Raw genomic sequence first — 21508 nt, forward strand, 5'->3', positions numbered from 1 at the left:
TGTGGTTATTGAGTTGTTCTCGCGTTTTCGTAAATCACAGGGGTTCTCGTTTGAACCTCCACCTATATATATATATATATATATATATATATATATATATATATATTAATTAATGTTGTTGTTGTTGTTGGTTAACAATTAAAGAGGGGATTGCATGCTTGACCCTTCATCAACGAAATTAAGGTTGTAGTTAATATATAAGCCAGACAGTATAGCGACTTGTCACTTGTGATGTGATTTTCATCTCATCTAATACAATACATAACATAACATAGCTATATTTATGTATATGATTTTCTTCTCATATATAATATTACATAATTAACTCACTGCTACCGCTAGCTACTGATCATCCATGATAAATCATCTACACCCATATATATATATATATATATATATATATGCATTTTTTGGCTTTATTTTAGTCATCGACTCTTGAAGCAAGTGGACGTTTTTATTACACCCCCCTACCCTTTTGGTACCTACTTTCTAGTTCTATTTTAATTTTGTAAAAGAAATTTGTTATTTCATTTACTTCAATTCGTTAATTTGTATTAATAAGATTACTAATTATTGTTATTATTAGTAGTAGTAGTAATATGGGGTTGTGATATATAAGAATTGTTGGACATCGATATCATAATAATTAATTAGGTAGCATGCATTTTATGTTGAAAAGTACTTAATTAAAGGACCTAGTTATATATATAGGTGAAGATTGCTGTTTTTCCAAGTTATGATTATGAAATAAGGCCAGTATCATGTGAAAGATAGTTAAAGTGAAGAATGTAAGAAATAATATAAATATTTGATCATTTTTAATCTCAATTCCACTCATAAATAGAATTTGATATGAGAATTGATCTGATGCATGCATATCGGTCTATCTCATCATAATGTGCATCTAAGAATCCATATCCCTTATTATGCTTATTGTCAATGAAATCCAACCCTCGTTCTTAAATAAATAATAAAAACATAATGTTCTTAATTCTGGGTTTTTGAATCCAATTGCTTCCTATCCTAATTTAGTTACGGTCTGGTGACGACAATATTAAAATTTGTAAAAAGAAATATCATTATCAACAATTAACGCGTATGCATGGCTTCATTTTAAAGGGATAAGATGGTTCCGTATCCGTAACGTAACGCCAAGCAACATCCCCTACGTCCATCAACTTTTGTGATTTGGTTTCTTTTGATCATTAATTTATTTTCATATAAAAATGGATATCATATATATATATTGAGTGTTAAAATGAATGAAAATCCACCTCAATATGATCATCTATATATATATATATATAGTTGGTTGGGGAATTCATGGTGAAGAACTATTAAGCACCAATTATTTAGTATATATAATGATGAACATGCATGGTTCATATATTTGGGTTTCATTCTTTAATTCTTATCACAATCACGTATAAGTATACATATAGTTGCTATACATATACATTATTATTCTTCATTACAACTTCATACAAACCATATTAATTAATATATACCTTATACTAGGTCATCCCTTATCAATTGTTGTATATGTGTGTATATATATATAGATGATGATGATGGTGGTGATGATGATGATGATGGTGGTGATGATGATGATGATGGTGGTGATGAATTACAGCTGGCTTGATCGATCACTATATAGGCAACAACTTGACCTTAAGACCATATTTCATCTGTAGTATAATGGAATCACTTGGACAAACTTGATGCCCTTCCACCAATTCCACATGGTAATGATAAATCAAAGCAGCTGCCACCATTTTCATCTGAATCAAACCCATTTCCTTACCCAAACAACGCCTTGGCCCTGCATGAAACGCCGTGAACTTATAAGACGCTTCATGCTTAATCATATTATTCCCTCTTATTCCTTCAGGACTAGTACTAAACCATCTTTCTGGCCTAAACTCCATGCACTCATCCCCCCATATCCCTTCCATCCTTCCCATTGAATAGAACGACAGAATGATCTTGGTTCGCTCATCTACCTCCTCCCCACTTGGGAGGATGTCCTTCTCCAATGGCGCTTTATGTTCAAAACCAACTGGAGGATACAGCCTTAATGCCTCACATAAACCTCCATGAAGATAAACCAATCCTTCCAACTCTTTTGCACCCAAACTAGTCTTCCATTTCCGACCACCCAATTGCTTCTCAATCTCTTCTCGAATCTTATCCTCCACTCTAGGGTTTTTGGCAACAAGATACATAAACCAAGAAAGACCTGTACTTGTGGTGTCTCTCCCAGCCAGCATCAGGTTCAAAATGGTGTCTTTCAGGAACTTTCTTGAGTCACCTGAACTCCCACCTTGACCTTGGAAACCTCTCATCAAAGATGTTAACAACCCACCTCTCCCCACCTGCTGCAGCCTTTCTTTCTCAGACAAACACTTGTAAATAAATTCATCAAAAGCCTTGGAAGCTTCCTTCATCTTCTTCTCCTTGCCTCTTCCAAACCTATGTTGCAACTTCCAAAAGTACTCTGGCCACACATGTCTCCACAGAAGAGCTTCTTCCGCTTCCGTGAACGCCTTCTCGCATGGAATGAAGGGTAAATGGGGGGACAGACTTTCAGGATCATAATCTAAAAGCAGTAAACAGATAGAGTCAAAAGTAAACCTCTGAAATATTTCCTGCAAATCCATCGGTTGACGATCATGAGAGACGAAATGATGGAGGAGAGGGAGAAGCGCTTTATCGACTTTGTTCCTGATGGTTACTTCCAGGAGAGTGTAGAAGTCGGGGTGTTTGAATATAGACATGGTGGTTTTCCGGTGGATTTCCCATAACTCGTCATCGGAGTTGAAGATGCCATCTCCAAGAATATCAAAGATCTTGCGAAAGTCGGGACCTTTGGGATAGTTGGGGAAGTTCTTGCTCAAGATGTGGTGAATGTTGGCAGGATCGGAGGTGAGAAGCAGGTCCATATTAGCAAAGCAAGGACCTTTGAACAAGAAAGTTCCATGGCTGAATTTGAGGATATCAGTGGCAAAATCATGGAGACGGTGGGAGTTTAGGAGGAGATAAGGCGTCATGCCAAAAAAGGGCCAATTGATAAGAGGAGACGGTGGGCATTTGTTTCTCCTGTAAAGAAACATAACAATGGAAATTAACAAGACAAGAAACAGCACAAATATATCGGAGGAGCAAACCCAATGGAGGGAACCCATAGGGAGGAACTCGATAGCTGGATGAACAAGATAAGATCAATCTGTGTGATTGGTTTTTTTGTCTGAAAGTTTGCTTTTATAAAGGAAGCTAGGGGATAGGATATCACATGTGATGTGATTAATGGCGTTTTTGTTTTCTTCTCCTTTGAAAGTTCACCCATCTATCAATCTATCTATATATATATATATATATATATATATATATATATATATATATATATACTAAAAACAAGTTATATTAAATCATTTGGTGCATTTTAACACTAAGGTTGAGGGGTTTAATCAATCATTATAATTAATATTTACGTCGATGAATCATTATATCAATGGTGAATGTGAATTTTTATGGTTTAATTTTATAGAGATAAAGTAATATTTAAATTGTTTTAATTTAGATAGGATAAAGTATAGAATCATCAATTTTCCATAGATACATAATTAATTGGTGTATGTATATTGAAAGCGATGTTGACGTAAAATCGTATCAAAACATTCGTTAATTAAGTATCTATAAACCAATAATTAAGATAGAAATAAATACGCTACCTAATTTGATGAAATATCACTCCACGTTATAACGTAATTGTTTTTATTTTTATTTTTTCTCAAAACTCTTATAACTCGATCTGTATTCTCTTTGTGTATAAAATGAAAAAAACTTTCAAGTAAATTACATTTTGAATTTTGTTTAGTATATAATTATTTATAAATAAAGTTATATAATTATAATAAATTGTAAGTCAAGTTCTATGAAGGTTATTATTTAATTTTGTTGTAAATTACATTTGGAATTTTGTTTAGTTTTAAAGATATGGAAATATAAATTAAATGAATGTATGGGGGAATTAGGATTACTTTCTTGTGTCTTGTCCAAATATTATGGACCAAACTCTAGTTATAGAGACAATCCACAAGTGAAAGCAACTCAACCCATTTATTGAATTGGAGCTCAAGTCTATTTTCTACTTGAATGTTAATTGGAACTCAAATTGTGATATTTATTCATCTCTAACTCTTTCGGCCTAATCCATAATTGATATACAACTAAATCATATCATATCCATTAGTCTCCAACTTTCAATCATTTCTCTTTTAAGTCTTCTTCTTTCCTTCATTTTTTCTTCCACCACTAGCCAGCCAGCTAGTGACTCCATTATAATTAGATATGTGATATCTAAAATGAGTACTTGATTTGAATTGTTATCATCCCTCATAAGCCCTATATATGTTTTATATCTCTAAAAAAATATTATTAGTTTCATTTATGCATGGATTTCTCAAATTTAATTTCTCTACATTCGATACTTTTTATGAAGATATGTTTTCTACTCTTTATCAAATTGCAGGTTCATATCGACTTGTTCCATGTTTTTTTTTTTTTTTTTGTAACAAAGCTTGATACTAAATGGAATTTGAGTATGGCGTGTTTATTTTGATAACACATGTATGTTTCTTTTATTGTAGCTTGGTAGCCTCTTCCATGATCTTAATGAATCATTTTTCTCTTGTTTAATATAGGATGGGGTAAAATATACAGTCATTTTTGTTTTGTCAAGAATAACTTAGCGTAATTCATATACGGTTTAATGAAAATGTAACATAACAACCTTTAAAGCCATATTTGGAAATCAATTTGCAATACACAAAACAAAAATCAACAAGCAAATGATTTTGATTTAATAGACCTAAAGAATAACATCTTTAAATTTTGTTTATTATATAATTTTTAATCAAATCAATTTATTAACTCAGATGGAAAATAATTAGCACCGTTATAAGAAATTTGGTAATGTTAAATAAAAATGTAAACTACAATTTTAGTCCCTATAGTTTCATGACTCCGTGAAAATGGTTTTTAGACTTCAATAACTACAATTATCGTCCCTACTGTTTATATTTTGCTTTGAAAATGGTCTTTATTCACTAACTCCGTTAAACATCTCCATTAAATATGGGGCATTTATATCTTTTTATCTTTTTCTTTGTCTTATATCCGACCAAAATTATAGTTTACTTTTTATATATTTATATTTACATTTACATTTATATTATATAATATATAATATATAATATATATTTATACATATTTATATTTACATTCACATTTTATTTTTAAAAAGTGGTTATAACCATCTTTTTGACCATATCTATAAGATCATCTAAATTTAAGGTTTGGATGGATTCTTTAGTTTTTTACAAGATTTTAATCTGATCTCATCATAAATTTAGGGGAAAAATCAAGAGAGAATATTGAAAAAAATAATAATCGGAGAACTGTCACGCCCCGATTTTTTTTCCATTCGAGTGCCGTGACGTCATTCTTAATAACTTATATCATGAACAAAAATACGAACTTAAAATTCCAAACACACATAATATGTTTAACATAATTCGTTACATAATTGCGGAAGCGTAAAATACTTTCACATAATCAATGCTAATTAAAATATATAATCAAGCATGATTCAAAAACATAGTCCCGTATTTCTTCATTCACTCGTCTACTGACAAATGACACCTGAGATATATACATGTATAGTATAAGCAAAAARCTTAGTGAATACAATATGGTTTCATGATCACATGCACACACAAAACAACGTTTTAGCGTATTTTAATTATTATCTTGCAAGTGAGGTCTCGGCTCGTCACTTTTCTTTGCGTATGTGGCGTATTCTATGGACGAGGACTCCAAGACCTCGGAATTGCAAGCCCTCCTTTCATGTCCAACCCACCACGTACGGTGGACGAATCTTGCCGAATCATACTAGTTGCATATCATTTATTTGCAATACTCACTCATTAATGCAAATCTCATCGTGACATGCAACATACATCTCATGCAAGTGACAACATAAATCACATATGCATCATCGTTGTTCTTTTCACATTATACACATACTTGAATATCATATTGATAATAACAAGTCATCATAATTTTTCTCGTCACATCACCTTTCATATCATGCATATATTGAAATATCATGCACATCAATGTAATCAAGTTATCATCATATGCATATAAACATATCATGCATATATCATGGATAAAATACTTTTATAATAATCATGTATATATCCCATAAAAATCGCATAATGTACTCACCTTGAATCGTTAACGTTCGATAGGTCTTTCTCTCAAAAACGGCAACCTACATGATAATTTATACCATTCCTAAGCATCTTAAATAATCGTAGTTAAATTGATTACCATTATTTAACAATCTTAACACGACTTTTCCTTTTATTGGTCAACCCCCGATAACATCATATCTCATGTTTCACTCCAATATTTTCTTGAAATATTATTAATAATGTGACGTCGTTAAAACATTAATTGTTGCTCGTACATTTTATAAAACTTCACATTTTCTTGAATAATAAATATTATACCAAAATAATTAAAATAATAGTTTGCAAGGTAAATAATGTTTTGTGACGAAAACGTCTCGTTTAAGATTTGCAAGTAAATAAAGGTGACAACATGTCACACACATATAAATAACGGTCGTTCCATAACTTTAAAGTTCAACATAATTAATACTCGAAATAATGTTTAGAATACCAATTTTCCAAGTCTAGGGGCATTTTGGTAAATCATAAGAAGTCGAATACCAAAGGTATAGTTTTAACCAATTCCCTAATTTAGAACATTTTTGGTATATTTCAGAAGTCGAATATTAAAATGGTGTTTAAAAGTCCAATCCCAAGCATACGGGCATCCTGGTAATTAATTCTATTAAGCAATACTCAAAGTATTGTTAAAATACTGATTCCCTAATTSTGAGGTCATTTTGGTAATTTCATAAGGATAACAATCAAAATAAAGCATAGATACCAATTCCCAAGATATAGGGTCATTCCGGTAATTTTATAAAGCAAATACGTAAAGTATCGCTAAAATACAAATTTCCACATTGTAGGGTCATTTTGGTAATTTCATAGAGATTAGATTTAAAATAACACTTAGATACCAATTCTCAAGACCTTGGGTTATTTCGGTAATTTTATAAAACAAATACGTAAAGTATTGCTAAAATATCAATTTCCAAATATACGATCGTTTTGGTATTTTTATAAAAATAATAAAAAATGAAGTTCATAGACCAATCCCCAAGAGATAGGGTCATTTCAGTAATTTATAAAGCAAATACGTAAAGTATCGCTAAAATACCGATTTCCCACTTATAGGGTGATTTTGGTAATTTCATAGAGATTAAATTTAAAATAACACTTAGATACCAATTCTCAAGACCTTGGGTCATTTCGGTAGTTTTATAAAGCAAATACGTAAAGTATTGCTAAAATATCGATTTCCAAATATATGATCGTTTTGGTATTTTTATAAAAATAATAAAAATGAAGTTCATAGACCAATCCCCAAGACACATGGTCATTTCAGTAATTTATGAAACAAATACGTAAAGTATCGCTAAAATACCGATTTCTCACTTATAGGGTCATTTTGATAACTAAATGAGATAAATAATTGAGATGGGGTCAAACTTTGTATTTTACAAAATACAAGCAAACTTAACGAAAGTTTTGTAAAATTTATGTAGAGAAAATTATATTGCTGAAACTGTCAAATGTATACTGCATATAAACAAAATGAACGCATACAAAGTAACAGATTACGTGCGTAGCCCACTAGTTAACGCTTGAGCCTTCAAGGCTGAGGTCGCGGGTTCAAATCTTGCCCTCAGCTCGCGCGCCTTTAACCCCCTTTTTTTTTAAACAGGTGACCCAGTTGGAAAAACARCAACTAGAGAGCAGCTATGGCTGCACCATTTTTACATTTTTAAGCTTGAAAATGGCTTATTTCTTGACCATTTTTCTTCATTCTTTTTGCGCCAAACTCTTGRTAATATTTTTACCAACACTTTGACATAAAGAACAAGAACTTTCATCAAGAAATGAGTTTCATTTACTCATTTAAAGTTTGTTTTTAAAACTAAAACTTAACAACTTAAAAACATAAAAACCGAACAACGAAAACACAAATATAAAACATGAGGCTACTGGGGTTTGATAGAGTACTTAAAAACGAAGTCATAGACATAAAAATCAAGAGATTTGGTTAAGAATCTCACCCAAAATCGGTGAAAAACCGAGATTTTTGATTCYGAACTTCAAACTCAKATTTCTCTCTCAAAACTCAACGATTTTTCGAGCTATTTGAACCAAAACGTTCCTAAGCCAGAGCTCTACAATTTTATGCCAAGAGTTTTGGCTTATTAGTTGAAGAAATCGGACAAATCGCGAGTTATAGGCTGATGGGTCGTTTTCTCAAACAGTTATGTACTTTTGGCAAAACAGGTCCCTCATCTTTAAAAAAGATGACATTCAGCCCCCTCAAGTTTCTGACATTTACCATTAGACCCCTCCTGACGTAATATATCATATTTTTGGTCCAATAATAAAATAAAACAATTCTATTTTATTTTCATTTTTGTCTTTTTTTTATTATTTATTTATTTAACATTTCTACTTTATAATCTTTAATTAATTACGTAAATATTTTACATTTCAAATAATGTAAAAAAAATATACTTAAATGCTCATATAATATTATTTATATATTTAAAAAAAATGGGTTTTACAATAACCAGAAAAAAAACCCAGATAAAATATATACATATCCAATAATCGATAATAAAGTGATCATTTTTTTGATGTAATTTGTTTCTCTCAAATTTTTATTATATTTCATTGATTTCCAATTTATAAAATGGTGTGTGGTATTTTTATATATTTTTTAAAATGGTTATAAACACAAATATCTGTTGAATTGGTTTGGATGAGTTCTTTTGCTTTCTTTTTCAAAGTTCTCTTTAAATCTCATCCTATATTTAGGGAAAGATAAGAAGAGAACCTTGAAAAAAGGATTCAAAAACCCATACAAACCATTAGATTGCAATGCTCATATAGATATGGTTAAAAAGATGGTTATAACCATTTTTATAAAATAAAATATGATTATAAATATAAATATAAAAGTATAAATATATAATAGGTAAACTACAGTTTTGGTCCTTTAAGTGAAGACAAAACAAATAAGACAGAAAAAGAATAAAAAGACATAAATGCCCTTTCCTTAACAAAGATATTTACCGAAGTTAGTGATTACCATTTTCAATGCAAAATGTAAACGATAGGGAAGATAATTGCAGTTTTTGAAGTCGAAGGACCACTTTCAAAGATTCTTGTAAACCGCAGGGACCAAAATTACAGTTTACTCAAAAAAAAAAAAAAATAGCAATTGATTTGAGAATCGAGACGCGAGAAGTGGGTTTGTTAGGGTGATCCGACCCATGAAGCAATACCCTAGCCGAATAGCCGATGATTGGTATAAATATAGGAGCATTCCCCTCTCAAAACCCTCACTCAGACAGACATCGCCGCCTCTCATCGGTAAGCTACCATCCACCCTATGGTTCCGGTTCCGATTCCGATATTTTTGTTTTTCGCTTCATCTCTTTATTGTAGTTTCTTCACTATTATTTTTAGGTTCTGTGTCATGCATTGCTACTTCTATTCATTTTCTACTTGTGTTTGATCAATACCTATGTGTTATTGCTTACAAAGCCTTTTGTTTTCATCTGACTTATCAACTTCGTTCACATCATGTATGATCTTGTTATGATCCCTGGATCGATTTCAAAACTCGACCTTTAAACATTAAAATCTACGACATTGCTTATCCTACATTGTATCGATCAGTTGAAGTTCTATTGCTAATTACTGATGACGCCTGAAATTTCTACTTCATTCACTATGTCATGTCAGGACATACTCTCTGAAGCCTGCAGTTATAATTTTCTCTTCATCTGTTATTTCTTCTTGTTTGCTTTTATCGATCAGAATATATGTTTAAGGGCCACAGATAAGTGGTGGATTTGGTTTGTGGCTGTCTGATATTCTGATTGTTGGATAACTTACATGCTCTTTTGGTTATTGGAATTTTGCTACTTGTTCAGGCAAGTTGTAGTGACAAAATATACGAGGGGGACATTTACACATTCATTACAAACTTTTTTGGGTGGGTGCAAGAAACTTAGTTTATAAATTTATAGCATTCTTTGACGAACTATAAAAGTTGCCCTGTCTATATCATTGTATGTAATTTATCAAAATCCGAAAGAAAAAGTATGCATGATAATATGATGTCTATTTGCTTCATACTTTAGAAAGTGAAAGAAGAGTATGAACTACCACATTGGAAATCATTTTTAGACAATCTGCTAATGTTACAATTGATGGACTTTGTTGTTTCATTTTTTGTGATCAAGTTATTATTTGTTCTATATACTTATATTCCACAATCATGTGAGTTATTGGACTTATATATGTTAAACATGTGGTGTTTTATAGCTAATATGCAGCTTACTACCTTTTTTTGTAGGAATTTTGGCTGAAAATTTCACTGCCCTTTTGTTGGTGATACTTGACGCCAGGCACAATGGTAACTACATTTAAAATTTTAAGACATTTAACATTTTCCTGTACGTTTGTTTTTCTTGTTTTTCCACAATGGTTACTTATTTAAATCTTTTTTTCTACCCAACAGGTGAAGTTTACAGCTGAGGAGCTCCGTAGGATCATGGACTACAAGCACAACATCCGTAACATGTCTGTTATTGCTCATGTTGATCATGGTACAGAAGCAGCGCAGATTATTTGTTTTTATTCTTATTTTATCAATTTGTCTTCTCTCGGACACTAAATTACCATTTCATTTGTTAGGCTTATTTTCTTTTAGTTTACATCTTCATACTGTTGTCACCATCTTTTACTTAACATTTAGGAAAGGAGGTATCAAAATACATAGGGTGCCCAAGTTATTAATTTTGGTGCCTATCTTTTTGGCTCTTTGGGTTTATTACTACATGTATATTGTTTGTTAATATGTTTGTTCTATTCTTATGTCAATGGTCAAGAACTCAAGGTTTACTCATTGGCTTGCTAAGCCTAATTACTCTCTCATCTTCTATAACAGGGAAATCTACATTGACGGATTCTCTTGTGGCTGCTGCTGGTATCATTGCACAAGAAGTTGCTGGTGATGTGCGGATGACTGATACTCGTGCTGATGAAGCAGAACGTGGCATCACTATCAAGTCTACTGGTATCTCTCTTTACTATGAGATGACTGATGCAGCGCTCAAGAGTTTTAAGGGAGAACGTAATGGGAATGAGTACCTGATCAATCTTATTGATTCGCCTGGGCACGTTGACTTTTCTTCTGAGGTTACTGCTGCCCTACGTATCACGGATGGTGCATTAGTTGTTGTTGATTGTATCGAAGGTGTCTGTGTCCAGACAGAAACTGTTCTTCGACAAGCCCTTGGAGAAAGGATTCGGCCAGTCTTGACCGTCAACAAGATGGACAGGTGTTTCCTTGAGCTTCAGGTTGATGGAGAGGAGGCATATCAGACATTCCAGAGGGTTATTGAGAATGCTAATGTAATTATGGCAACATATGAGGACCCACTGCTTGGTGATGTTATGGTTTACCCTGAGAAAGGTACTGTTGCTTTCTCTGCTGGGTTGCATGGTTGGGCATTTACTCTAACAAACTTCGCCAAGATGTATGCCTCCAAGTTTGGTGTGGATGAGTCGAAGATGATGGAAAGGCTCTGGGGCGAGAACTTTTTTGACCCTAAAACGAAGAAGTGGACCACCAAGAATAGTGGTTCTGCAACATGCAAGCGAGGTTTTGTTCAATTTTGTTATGAGCCCATCAAGCAGATTATCAACACCTGTATGAATGACCAAAAAGATCTGTTGTGGCCCATGTTGACAAAGCTTGGTGTCACCATGAAGTCTGATGAGAAGGAGTTGATGGGCAAGGCATTGATGAAGCGTGTCATGCAGACCTGGCTTCCTGCTGCTACTGCCCTACTTGAAATGATGATCTTTCATCTGCCTTCTCCTCACACTGCTCAGAGGTACCGTGTTGAGAACTTGTACGAGGGTCCTTTGGATGATGCTTATGCCAATGCCATTAGAAACTGTGACCCTGATGGCCCTCTCATGCTATATGTCTCGAAGATGATTCCTGCATCTGACAAAGGAAGATTCTTTGCTTTTGGTCGTGTGTTTGCCGGGAAAGTTTCAACTGGTTTGAAGGTAAGAATAATGGGCCCCAATTACGTTCCAGGTGAAAAGAAAGATCTGTATGTGAAGAGTGTTCAAAGGACTGTCATCTGGATGGGGAAGAAACAAGAGACTGTGGAGGATGTCCCTTGTGGTAATACAGTTGCATTGGTTGGGTTGGATCAGTTCATCACCAAGAATGCAACATTGACAAATGAGAAAGAAGTTGACGCACATCCAATTCGTGCCATGAAGTTCTCCGTGTCACCTGTGGTGCGTGTTGCTGTTCAGTGTAAGGTTGCATCCGACCTTCCTAAGCTTGTTGAAGGATTGAAGCGACTAGCCAAGTCTGATCCTATGGTTGTTTGTACCATTGAGGAGTCTGGTGAACATATCATTGCGGGTGCAGGAGAGCTCCATCTTGAAATATGCTTGAAAGACTTGCAAGATGATTTCATGGGTGGTGCGGAGATTGTTGTTTCTGATCCAGTTGTGTCCTTCCGTGAAACTGTTCTTGAGAAGTCATCCCGAACTGTGATGAGCAAGTCTCCCAACAAGCACAATCGTTTGTACATGGAAGCTAGGCCAATGGAGGAAGGACTTGCAGAGGCTATTGATGAGGGGAGAGTTGGGCCTCGGGATGATCCCAAGGTACGTGGTAAGATCTTGGCTGAGGAGTTTGGATGGGACAAGGATCTTGCAAAGAAAATCTGGTGTTTTGGTCCTGAGACAACTGGGCCCAACATGGTGGTTGATATGTGTAAGGGAGTGCAGTACTTGAATGAAATAAAGGATTCMGTKGTTGCTGGGTTCCAGTGGGCATCAAAGGAAGGTGCATTGGCTGAAGAGAACATGAGGGGCATATGCTTTGAGGTGTGTGATGTGGTACTCCATGCGGATGCTATTCACAGGGGTGGCGGCCAAGTGATTCCGACTGCCAGGAGAGTTATCTATGCTTCACAGCTCACTGCCAAGCCCAGGCTCCTTGAGCCGGTGTACCTGGTGGAGATCCAGGCACCTGAACAGGCTCTTGGTGGAATATACAGTGTGCTGAATCAAAGGCGTGGACATGTGTTTGAGGAGATGCAGAGGCCTGGTACACCGCTATACAACATAAAGGCTTATCTGCCGGTTGTTGAATCGTTTGGATTTTCTGGTGCATTGAGGGCATCTACTTCTGGGCAAGCCTTCCCTCAATGTGTGTTTGATCACTGGGATATGATGTCTGCTGATCCGCTGGAAGCTGGTTCCCAGGCAAGCACGCTGGTGTCCCAAATCCGTAAGAGGAAAGGGCTCAAGGAACAGATGACACCGCTTTCTGAGTTTGAGGACAAACTTTGATTTTTTATTTTATTTTCTATCTTTTACCATTCCTGATCCTGATGATATATTACTTGAAATGAGATGATCCTGGTGGCTACAAACAATGATATGTTTTAATTTTGACATCTTGGTCAATTTTTGTTCTGATCTGGATTTGTTTTCTTGGTTTTCTTCATACGGGTTGATTTTTTTTTTTTGGTTTTTTTTTTGGGGGGGGGGGGGGGGTGTATTTACTCCATACATATCTCTTCAGATGTAGTTTTGTAGAAAACGAATCAGGATTTACCTTAATTATAAAGCAAAAGAGAAAGGGATGCATTAGACAGGCAGGCTCTTCCATGTGTGCATCGCATCTCGTAAGCTTAATTCATTATAAAATATAGATCTTTTATTTGAGTAGTTTAATGGTCATAGAGGGTGTGTTTTAAAGATCCCCTTGGAGAATTATTTGTGATTGAAAACAAATTATCTCTCTCTCATAAAATGATTGGGGATATAGACATTGATGATTTGGTTGTGATGATGTAACAAACGTTAAATTGATTGAAATATGTTAAGCTTTTTTAGTTATTATTAGAAAACCAACATGGTTTTCTTTTCAAGAATAAGTATGCATCTTTGTTTTTGGTTAACAATAACCCAGTTGTCACTTTTAGAGTTGGAAGGCATTTATTCATAAATGAAGATAAAGGTATAGGTGCCAGAGAATCAATAAGAAAATGAAGCTGTTTAAACGTTTTCGTGTTGTGCTCAGCTGGATTGTAATTGTAATTGTAATTGTAGGGTAGGATATATATATATATATATATATACCATACCCTCACACACACACCCCACCTTATCTTTCATCAATCTATTTGCTTCTGTAATTCAATCTTTACCAAGTGAAGTCATGAGCTGCAACGATCAAAACATGATTCCTGGTGAGTTTGTTAACTGCAATTCAGTTGATCTTTCTTGTTTTTATTGTTAATTAGAAAAATGATGGATGGATTGCAGTTGCATACCCTCCTCCTCCTGCTGCCATGGGCATGGAGAAACCAGTAGGATACCCAACAAGGGATGCCACTGAAAATCAAGTTCCGGCACACACTCACGCTCAGAGCAGCAGCAGGGGCGATGGCTTCTGGAAAGGATGGTAATATTTTTGGTTTGATTCTTGATCTGTTTCCATGGCTAAAAATGATTAAAGTTTATGTTGGTTGCAGTTGTGCTGCTCTATGTTGTTGTTGCGTCTTGGATGCCTGCTTCTAACATCCATTGCCAAATGCCAAATTGCCATTTGCCATGAGAAGTAGAAAGTGATGCCTCCTCTTTTATGTTTTTTGTGCTTAACGTTTTGTTGAATGAGAATATACATACATACATATGTATGTATGTATTACCTACTACAAGTCAAGTGAAAGTGAGTAATAGAAATAAATCCATTTTAGTGTTGTGGTTTTGTATTAATTAATTCACACAGCTCCTCTTCGTTATGGTCTGCTTTCTTGTCTACCAAATCCACCTAATTAATGGGATATTGTTGCCTATTCTGGTCAAACATTGGGACTCCCAGATGAACATCAAAATGATCACGATTTCTAAGAGTAAATTCAAATGTATTCATTCGACCCAAATGAACACAATTTCAGACATTAAAAGGGGTCTTGGATTAGCATACCACAAAACATTTAAGGTTTGATTTACCATACAACTAATTAAAACACATGTAGAGGTTGATTGCCCCCCCTGGTTTACAAAACAACCTCATTCAACTTCCTTCATCCAAAGGATCGGACCGCCTTCTCTTGGGCTCATTGTCACCTAAATGCAACGCAAAACCAAGATCCTCATCTGTTCCGCTTTTCAAAGCACTCAGATTCTCATACTGCACCCTAAACCGTCGCTCGTTTCTATGCAGTGGCGACCGCCCATTGAAACTTGGAATGAACTGATGTTCAATACTGTTGTTTTCCAAATTGGCTGCAGGGGACAGATTGATATCTGGACCACCTCCCTCTTCTGAACAAGGGATATGCTGTTGGATATGAAGTCCCAATGGCTCTGCTTTATCTTTAGGAAGCACTATTTCAGGAGGCGGAGAAGAATCCCCGCCTGTCGAACCAACCACCGTAGCTGAAGCAGCTCTTTGTTCTTGCACAGCACCTGCAAAACAACATCCGAATAGCCGATGATATAGAAATACTGAACCCATCCAATGGTATTTAACATCCAAAAAACTGCCAAATAAAATGCGTCCCAAGCCGAAATATCATATTTCACCCAGATTAGAAATTAAGACTCCACCACCCACTATCGGCTTTAAGTAGAAAGAAACCTTTGAGGGCATCAGCTGTTGTTATAAGATCAAGTTCAAGGAGATTGAGTAGGCGTCCAAGATCAACGCCACTTGTCCAGTTCTCTGGAGGCTGACCAACTTTAAGTTTAAGTCGACCCCTATTTGCTGTTCCGCCCCATATGATCCCAATGGGTCTTGGTTTCTCCCCTTCCTTCTCACCCTTCAACACAATCAGACTTCCACTATCACCTTCAAGGTCAAAGGTCTGTTGGTTCTCTCCAACAACAAGAAAATCAGTGAAGAAGCAAATCCCCTTCTCATCATTATATTCAAGGGCATAAGCTAAGATAGTCCCTTTAGTTAATCCTGAACTCCTCCCAACTTTCATCACTTGCTTACCGATAAGACTATTGATAGGAGATTGCAAATCTACGATTTTCACATCTCCAATCTCTCCAACATCTTTTACACACGTAGTTACAGTGGACATGTCAAAATCATCACTGAAGGGAATGAAGGCCCCATCTGCTCTCACAAATGTCTCTGCATAACACCAAGAAACAGAAAAAAGGTTAAATACAGGAAGCATGAGGACTTATATACATACATATCTATAGGGCTGGGTTCCGGTGAGAAGGGAAGTTATGGTGAGAACCATAAGAAGAGATCTCCACCCTTGGATCAATCCTAATTGAATGTCAACACTAATGAGGTGCACCGGATCAATTCCCTACTAAAGATAAATTCATGGGTGGGCATGATATTAAAAAGTGATCAAGGGGATAAGATCTCTTCTTATGCTTCTCGACGTAACTCTTTTTCTCACACGATCCTTCGCCTATATATATAACTGTATCACATGTTCTTTTTTCCTACTGTTCAAGCTTCCAGCAACGAATATACCCCTCTCCATTAAAGCACCTACCTCGATATTTCCTGTTCTTGCATAATCATTGCAGCACTGCTTACCTTAGAAATTTCAAGCCTCCTAATAGCTTTGAGAACTTCAACTGCTTATGCATAAAGTTTGTATATATTTATCCAAAAATCTGATTCATTATATAAAAAACACACCCATAAATTCCCAAGCATAAAAAGATGCTTACTTTCACATCAATAATATAGAATGTAACAAACTACATTAAACAAAGATTCTTCAAACTTATTCCTAGTTTAAACGCATTCCTTCTAGTAACACCGGCATTTTGTCAGACAAATAAAAATGAGAGAAAGCCTTAAGTCCTCATCACCTCTTCCCTAATCAGCACGGTCCTTGTAACCTCTTCCCTCTTGCCCTCAATATCCTCCTAACTCTCTCTTTCATCCTTCAGTTTTGGGGAATAAACCCCTAAAACAGCATGCACCTAACTATTTATTCATAAAAATAAGTAGATTTATGCTTATTGATAATATAGCAAAGAGACTTTATGCTTATTGGTGTAGTCACCATCTATGTCCCCTCACAAGTCTCCCCAAATATATCAGATTTTTCCTAAATAATGACTGAAGATGGAGAGGGTTAGATGAAGAAGGGGAAGAAGACAAGGCAAAATGGTGGGCTCTTCCTATACATAGGCTTAAAATAGTGGGGAAGTTGTGCATAGAGAATATTTCGGTGGGCATAACAATTTCCATACGGAATTGTCTGGAAAAGGTTTCCTAATACGAATTGTTTGGAATTGTCAACAACTAAATGTGTGGATGCTTGTTATCTCCAGTTCATAACAAGTTTGGAATTGTCAACAACTGCAAAACTTGGTAAGCAATAATGATCACAATGTTAATAAAGGGCTGACCTGGGTTAATGCCAGCAAAGATACCATACCAAAGATCATCTGTGATAAATGAAGTAGCTCTCTCCACTGCACCAAGATATATCCCAGGTCCAAGTGTAGGTGGTAGAGGATGAAACATCTTCTGGTTCGGATAATCTAAATTAACAGCAACATGGCGATTTGTGAGAAAACCAACTTGTCTGTTGCCTGTTTGGCTTCTCACAATAGCGCCCAACGTCCCATATGTCTCTTGACTTGCTACCTAACATAGAGAAAACAAAACATCACTTGGTAGATGAATCTTCAACACAAGATAAATATGATCAGGAATCTAAATAAATATCAGGGACATGTGTAAGTTCGTTGTCTAGTTTTTCTTTTACTTGTAAAATGTCCTTCAGAAAAAGGGGAAGCATCTTTTACATATCAAATCAACAAAATTTAAAGGATGAACACATGGTTCTTGCTCTCAAACGTAATGATGAAAATGAACAACAAAGTACCACACTTAACCAGTCATTTTCATAAAAAATTAACTACATGATCAATAAAATTTGACATAAATATACCAATAACTGCGGTGGATTAGGATAGCACTTAAATCACATTCCATAAGTAAAGACTGCATAGTATCTGATAATACCTGAGAACCAGAGCCTATACATGAGCCACTTCCACGGAGATCATCCACAATATCAGTGTACAACTGCTCCTTGCTTGTTGGTTCAGGTGCACCAAAGTAAGAGAATTCCACAACATCCACGTCACACCACACACTCCCTGGTCCCTGTCGGATTACAACAAGATTCACCAATAGACAAAGCAATTGCATTATCATAAGCATGCATAGCTCATTTATAGATTATACTAGTAGCACCATGTACGACATATTTCATCATCAATTGTTGTTGTCCCATGATACCAAAACCTTTGAAGTTGACAATCTAAATGTAGTGGAATAGGAAGAAGAAAAGCAAGTGTCATTATTCCTCACCTCCAGGATAGTGGGTAGACACTGAATGGGGCTTAGCCATTGCTTATGAACTTTCCTGGAAACAAAGACTAGGATGGCAGGTATGTCTGTCAACACACCCCGACGAATTCTAAACCCAATTGCAGTACCAAGACTGTAACAACGCAAGATCTTACTGTGAGATGCCCGTATAGTCATTAGCTCAAGCAAAGTGGTTGCTTGGTGCCCTTTAGGTAACCTGCCAATTGATTCCGGCAAAACTCCCTTTTGAAGGTTCACAAAATAGTTTGTTCTTTCTTCAGCAGCATCACTTAATCGGCTAGAGGTAGGCCAAGAAAAGTAAGCAGCGTTGCTCTCCGAGTGCTGTCCAGCCGACGCATAGGGTTGAAGCGTTGGTGGATTAAATGCAGGCAGATTAGATTGGCTATAACAAGTCTTCTCCAAATCCAAAGCTGATTCCTCCGATGGAGTAGAACCAGAAGAGCGAACTCTCATGTTGGGTCGTGCCGGATCCATATGAAGTTAACCAAGGAGACAAGCCTCGAGTACTGTTTCTTAGCTCTCAGACTGTAAGTAAAAGAGATGGCAGACACACAGAAAATGATAATGAGTTCAGTGATGCATTCAGTTGAATAAAACGAACACCAGAGGGGAAGTCTCATAATATAGAAGGAGGTGAAGCAGAAAGGGAAAATCCATATCCACAAACTTTAACTCGTGGGAACACTTGAATTTGGAAAAGAATTCATAATAACTTGAAAAGCAACTGCATTAATTTTTGGTCTTCGCAGACGAATAGTTTAAACATCAACGTTGTAAGTAATGCAATGATCTGGACCACTACAAAAAGCTTCAAAATTTTGTGCCTTTTTAAATATGTGTAGATTCTTATACTGCTAAAGATAGACTTTTTATACAGACTAAAACCCTAAACCAGTTTTGGGTCCAAGAAATTCCCTACAGCAGAACAAAAATCAAAACTTGAAGCAAAAAGACGTAAGACTTGCGAAATAATCACAAGTCAGAAAAGGCAAACAGCATGGAATAAAGAGCCACATAATTCAAGCATTCGGGAACAGTAGAAGACGCATCAGAACAATCACATCAAAACAATCGACAGTTGTGTTGTATGATCGGTGGCAATTGAAGCAAGAATTATAGTGAAAAGATTAAAACCCAAAAACAAACAAACAAACAAACAAACAAACCCAGTGATCAAGTAAAGGAAAAGAACTCACAGAGATTGTGATGGGTGCTTAATCTTTATCAGAAATTCTACTGTAATGTTGAAAGGACTCGAATATACATACAACGGGCTACAGAATTAATTTGTAAAGGCTTAATGCAGGGAAGGGAAGAACCATGATAGCTTCCTCCTGTAATGTATTAATGGTTTTTCTGATCTGGGCCTGTCTTTTGCGTTTTGAATCCAGACATCGATGGCCTACTGCTACTATATTGGGCATTGGGCCAAATGGGGAACCGTGCCTGTTAACAACTTTTTGTCTACCTGTTTACCATTTTCACTGTTTTTTACAAAGATTTGGATTGGTTATATTCATCTATACTATAATGGCTATATCTATATTCATTCATTAATTAATAATGTGATTATATATAGATTTGAAGGTGCATGTGGTAAGCTCAAATTTTGGATATGATGCTTTAAACGTATCATCTATATTGAAGGTTTTTTAATTTTATTTTTATAATAGTAGGGGTAAATTTAGGATCGTTAGCCACCTCATATGGGTGGACAATTTCGTCAAGATTTAATTTGATAGATGTTCATATTCTTTATTTCTTTTAAAGTTTATCAAAGATATTATGAATCTTTTATCTTCTTCATTAATAAAATCAAACAAACCTTGAATCAAATCTCTGAATTTAAACATACAACCCTAAGTCAATTGAAAAAACCAAATCTAAATACAAAAAAAAATGTTGATGGTGGGTGGTCCAGGCATCGTTGACACGAAACCCAGATGTGTGAAGCACCGGAGAAGAAGGTGTGTATGCAACCGGCGAAAAAGGAGGATGAGATGACATTGGACGGTCGGAGACAGAGGTGGGTCCTGGTGGATTGGAAGGGAGTTTCTTCTTGATTTTGTGAGTTTTCACTATCGGATAATAGAAAGGATGGGGAGGGTTGTGTTTGAGATAGAGAGAGATGTCTAATATTCATTCATTTTATTATATAATATTTCATATTTCATATAAAGTAATTTTTCAAAAGAAAAGAGGTAAAAGGATTAAATTATCCTCATGTAAAAGGCGAATGCTCAAGTTAACAGATCTTATTTAACAATGTTAAGTCAAGGAATCGTGAGTGTTATGAAAATGAAAAGTTAAGAACCATCAATGTTGATAGTGCATTTAAGGGTCCATATCCAAATTTTGAACAAACCACAAGGACTTTCACTCTTATAAATAAAGTAAAAAGGTAAATTATTTCATAAATTTAATTATATGTGTTGTTTTAATGAATTGAAGGTTGATCTTAAATAGAGCCATCTACTTATTAAATGAAATTCCTATTAATTCCCTTTAGCAACAAACCCACCCCTCCACCTCTCCAACATTTGAACTTCCTATTAGATGGTTCCAATCACCACCACCATCTAACAAGAAAACATAATTCAAATGAAGCCAGTGTTATTCGATTCTGAAATTGGGGGGGGGGGGGGATTCTGTCAGACAAATGCATCTCCAACCATCTTCAAACTTAAATCTAGAAATAGAGGCCCATAAATATACAAAAACCATATCAAATTTGAACTTACAAAAATAGACATTGCTACAATACCCAAATCCAAATTTAAAAACCAAAACCCAGATAGAGACAATGGTGGCCTTTCACCGCATATGGCGT

General features: G+C 35.4%; 3 protein-coding genes and 2 long non-coding RNA genes across 6 annotated transcripts; 2 read left to right on the forward strand and 3 right to left on the reverse strand.

The window, feature by feature from the left end:
* Positions 1-1380: 1380 nt before the first annotated feature.
* LOC112500805 (alkane hydroxylase MAH1-like) lies at positions 1381-3185 on the reverse strand. The gene has a single exon (XM_025104390.1). The coding sequence runs from the start codon at positions 3183-3185 to the stop codon at positions 1650-1652; it is 1536 nt and encodes a 511-aa protein (XP_024960158.1). The 3' UTR covers positions 1381-1649.
* A 2458-nt stretch (positions 3186-5643) lies between these two features.
* On the reverse strand, positions 5644-8324 carry LOC112500146. The gene is made up of 3 exons (XR_003067334.1): positions 8279-8324; positions 6292-6337; positions 5644-5703 (listed from the first exon to the last, which is right to left on the reverse strand). It is a non-coding gene; the product is annotated as an uncharacterized LOC112500146 (long non-coding RNA).
* A 1243-nt stretch (positions 8325-9567) lies between these two features.
* On the forward strand, positions 9568-13757 carry LOC112500437 (elongation factor 2-like). Its single transcript, XM_025103933.1, has 4 exons — positions 9568-9599; positions 10591-10650; positions 10756-10843; positions 11185-13757. Exons 2-4 carry the CDS (start codon positions 10648-10650, stop codon positions 13623-13625), a joined length of 2532 nt encoding a protein of 843 aa, XP_024959701.1. The 5' UTR covers positions 9568-9599; positions 10591-10647; the 3' UTR covers positions 13626-13757.
* A 675-nt stretch (positions 13758-14432) lies between these two features.
* LOC112500871 lies at positions 14433-15043 on the forward strand. Its single transcript, XR_003067385.1, has 3 exons — positions 14433-14530; positions 14607-14745; positions 14816-15043. It is a non-coding gene; the product is annotated as an uncharacterized LOC112500871 (long non-coding RNA).
* A 124-nt stretch (positions 15044-15167) lies between these two features.
* Positions 15168-19983, reverse strand: LOC112500870. Of its 2 annotated transcripts, XM_025104480.1 has the most exons (7): positions 19875-19983; positions 18813-19203; positions 18658-18725; positions 18307-18450; positions 17685-17925; positions 15928-16431; positions 15168-15755 (listed from the first exon to the last, which is right to left on the reverse strand). In XM_025104480.1, exons 2-7 carry the CDS (start codon positions 19150-19152, stop codon positions 15361-15363), a joined length of 1692 nt encoding a protein of 563 aa, XP_024960248.1. In that variant the 5' UTR covers positions 19153-19203; positions 19875-19983; the 3' UTR covers positions 15168-15360. The 2 variants fall into 2 exon arrangements, with proteins under 2 accessions (XP_024960248.1, XP_024960247.1); XM_025104479.1 differs by having other exon boundaries at positions 18658-19203.
* Between the last annotated feature and the right edge of the window lie 1525 nt (positions 19984-21508).

This window comes from Cynara cardunculus (genome assembly GCF_001531365.2).
Source record: "Cynara cardunculus var. scolymus isolate 2C chromosome LG 17, CcrdV1, whole genome shotgun sequence".
Taxonomy (NCBI): Eukaryota; Viridiplantae; Streptophyta; class Magnoliopsida; order Asterales; family Asteraceae; genus Cynara; species Cynara cardunculus.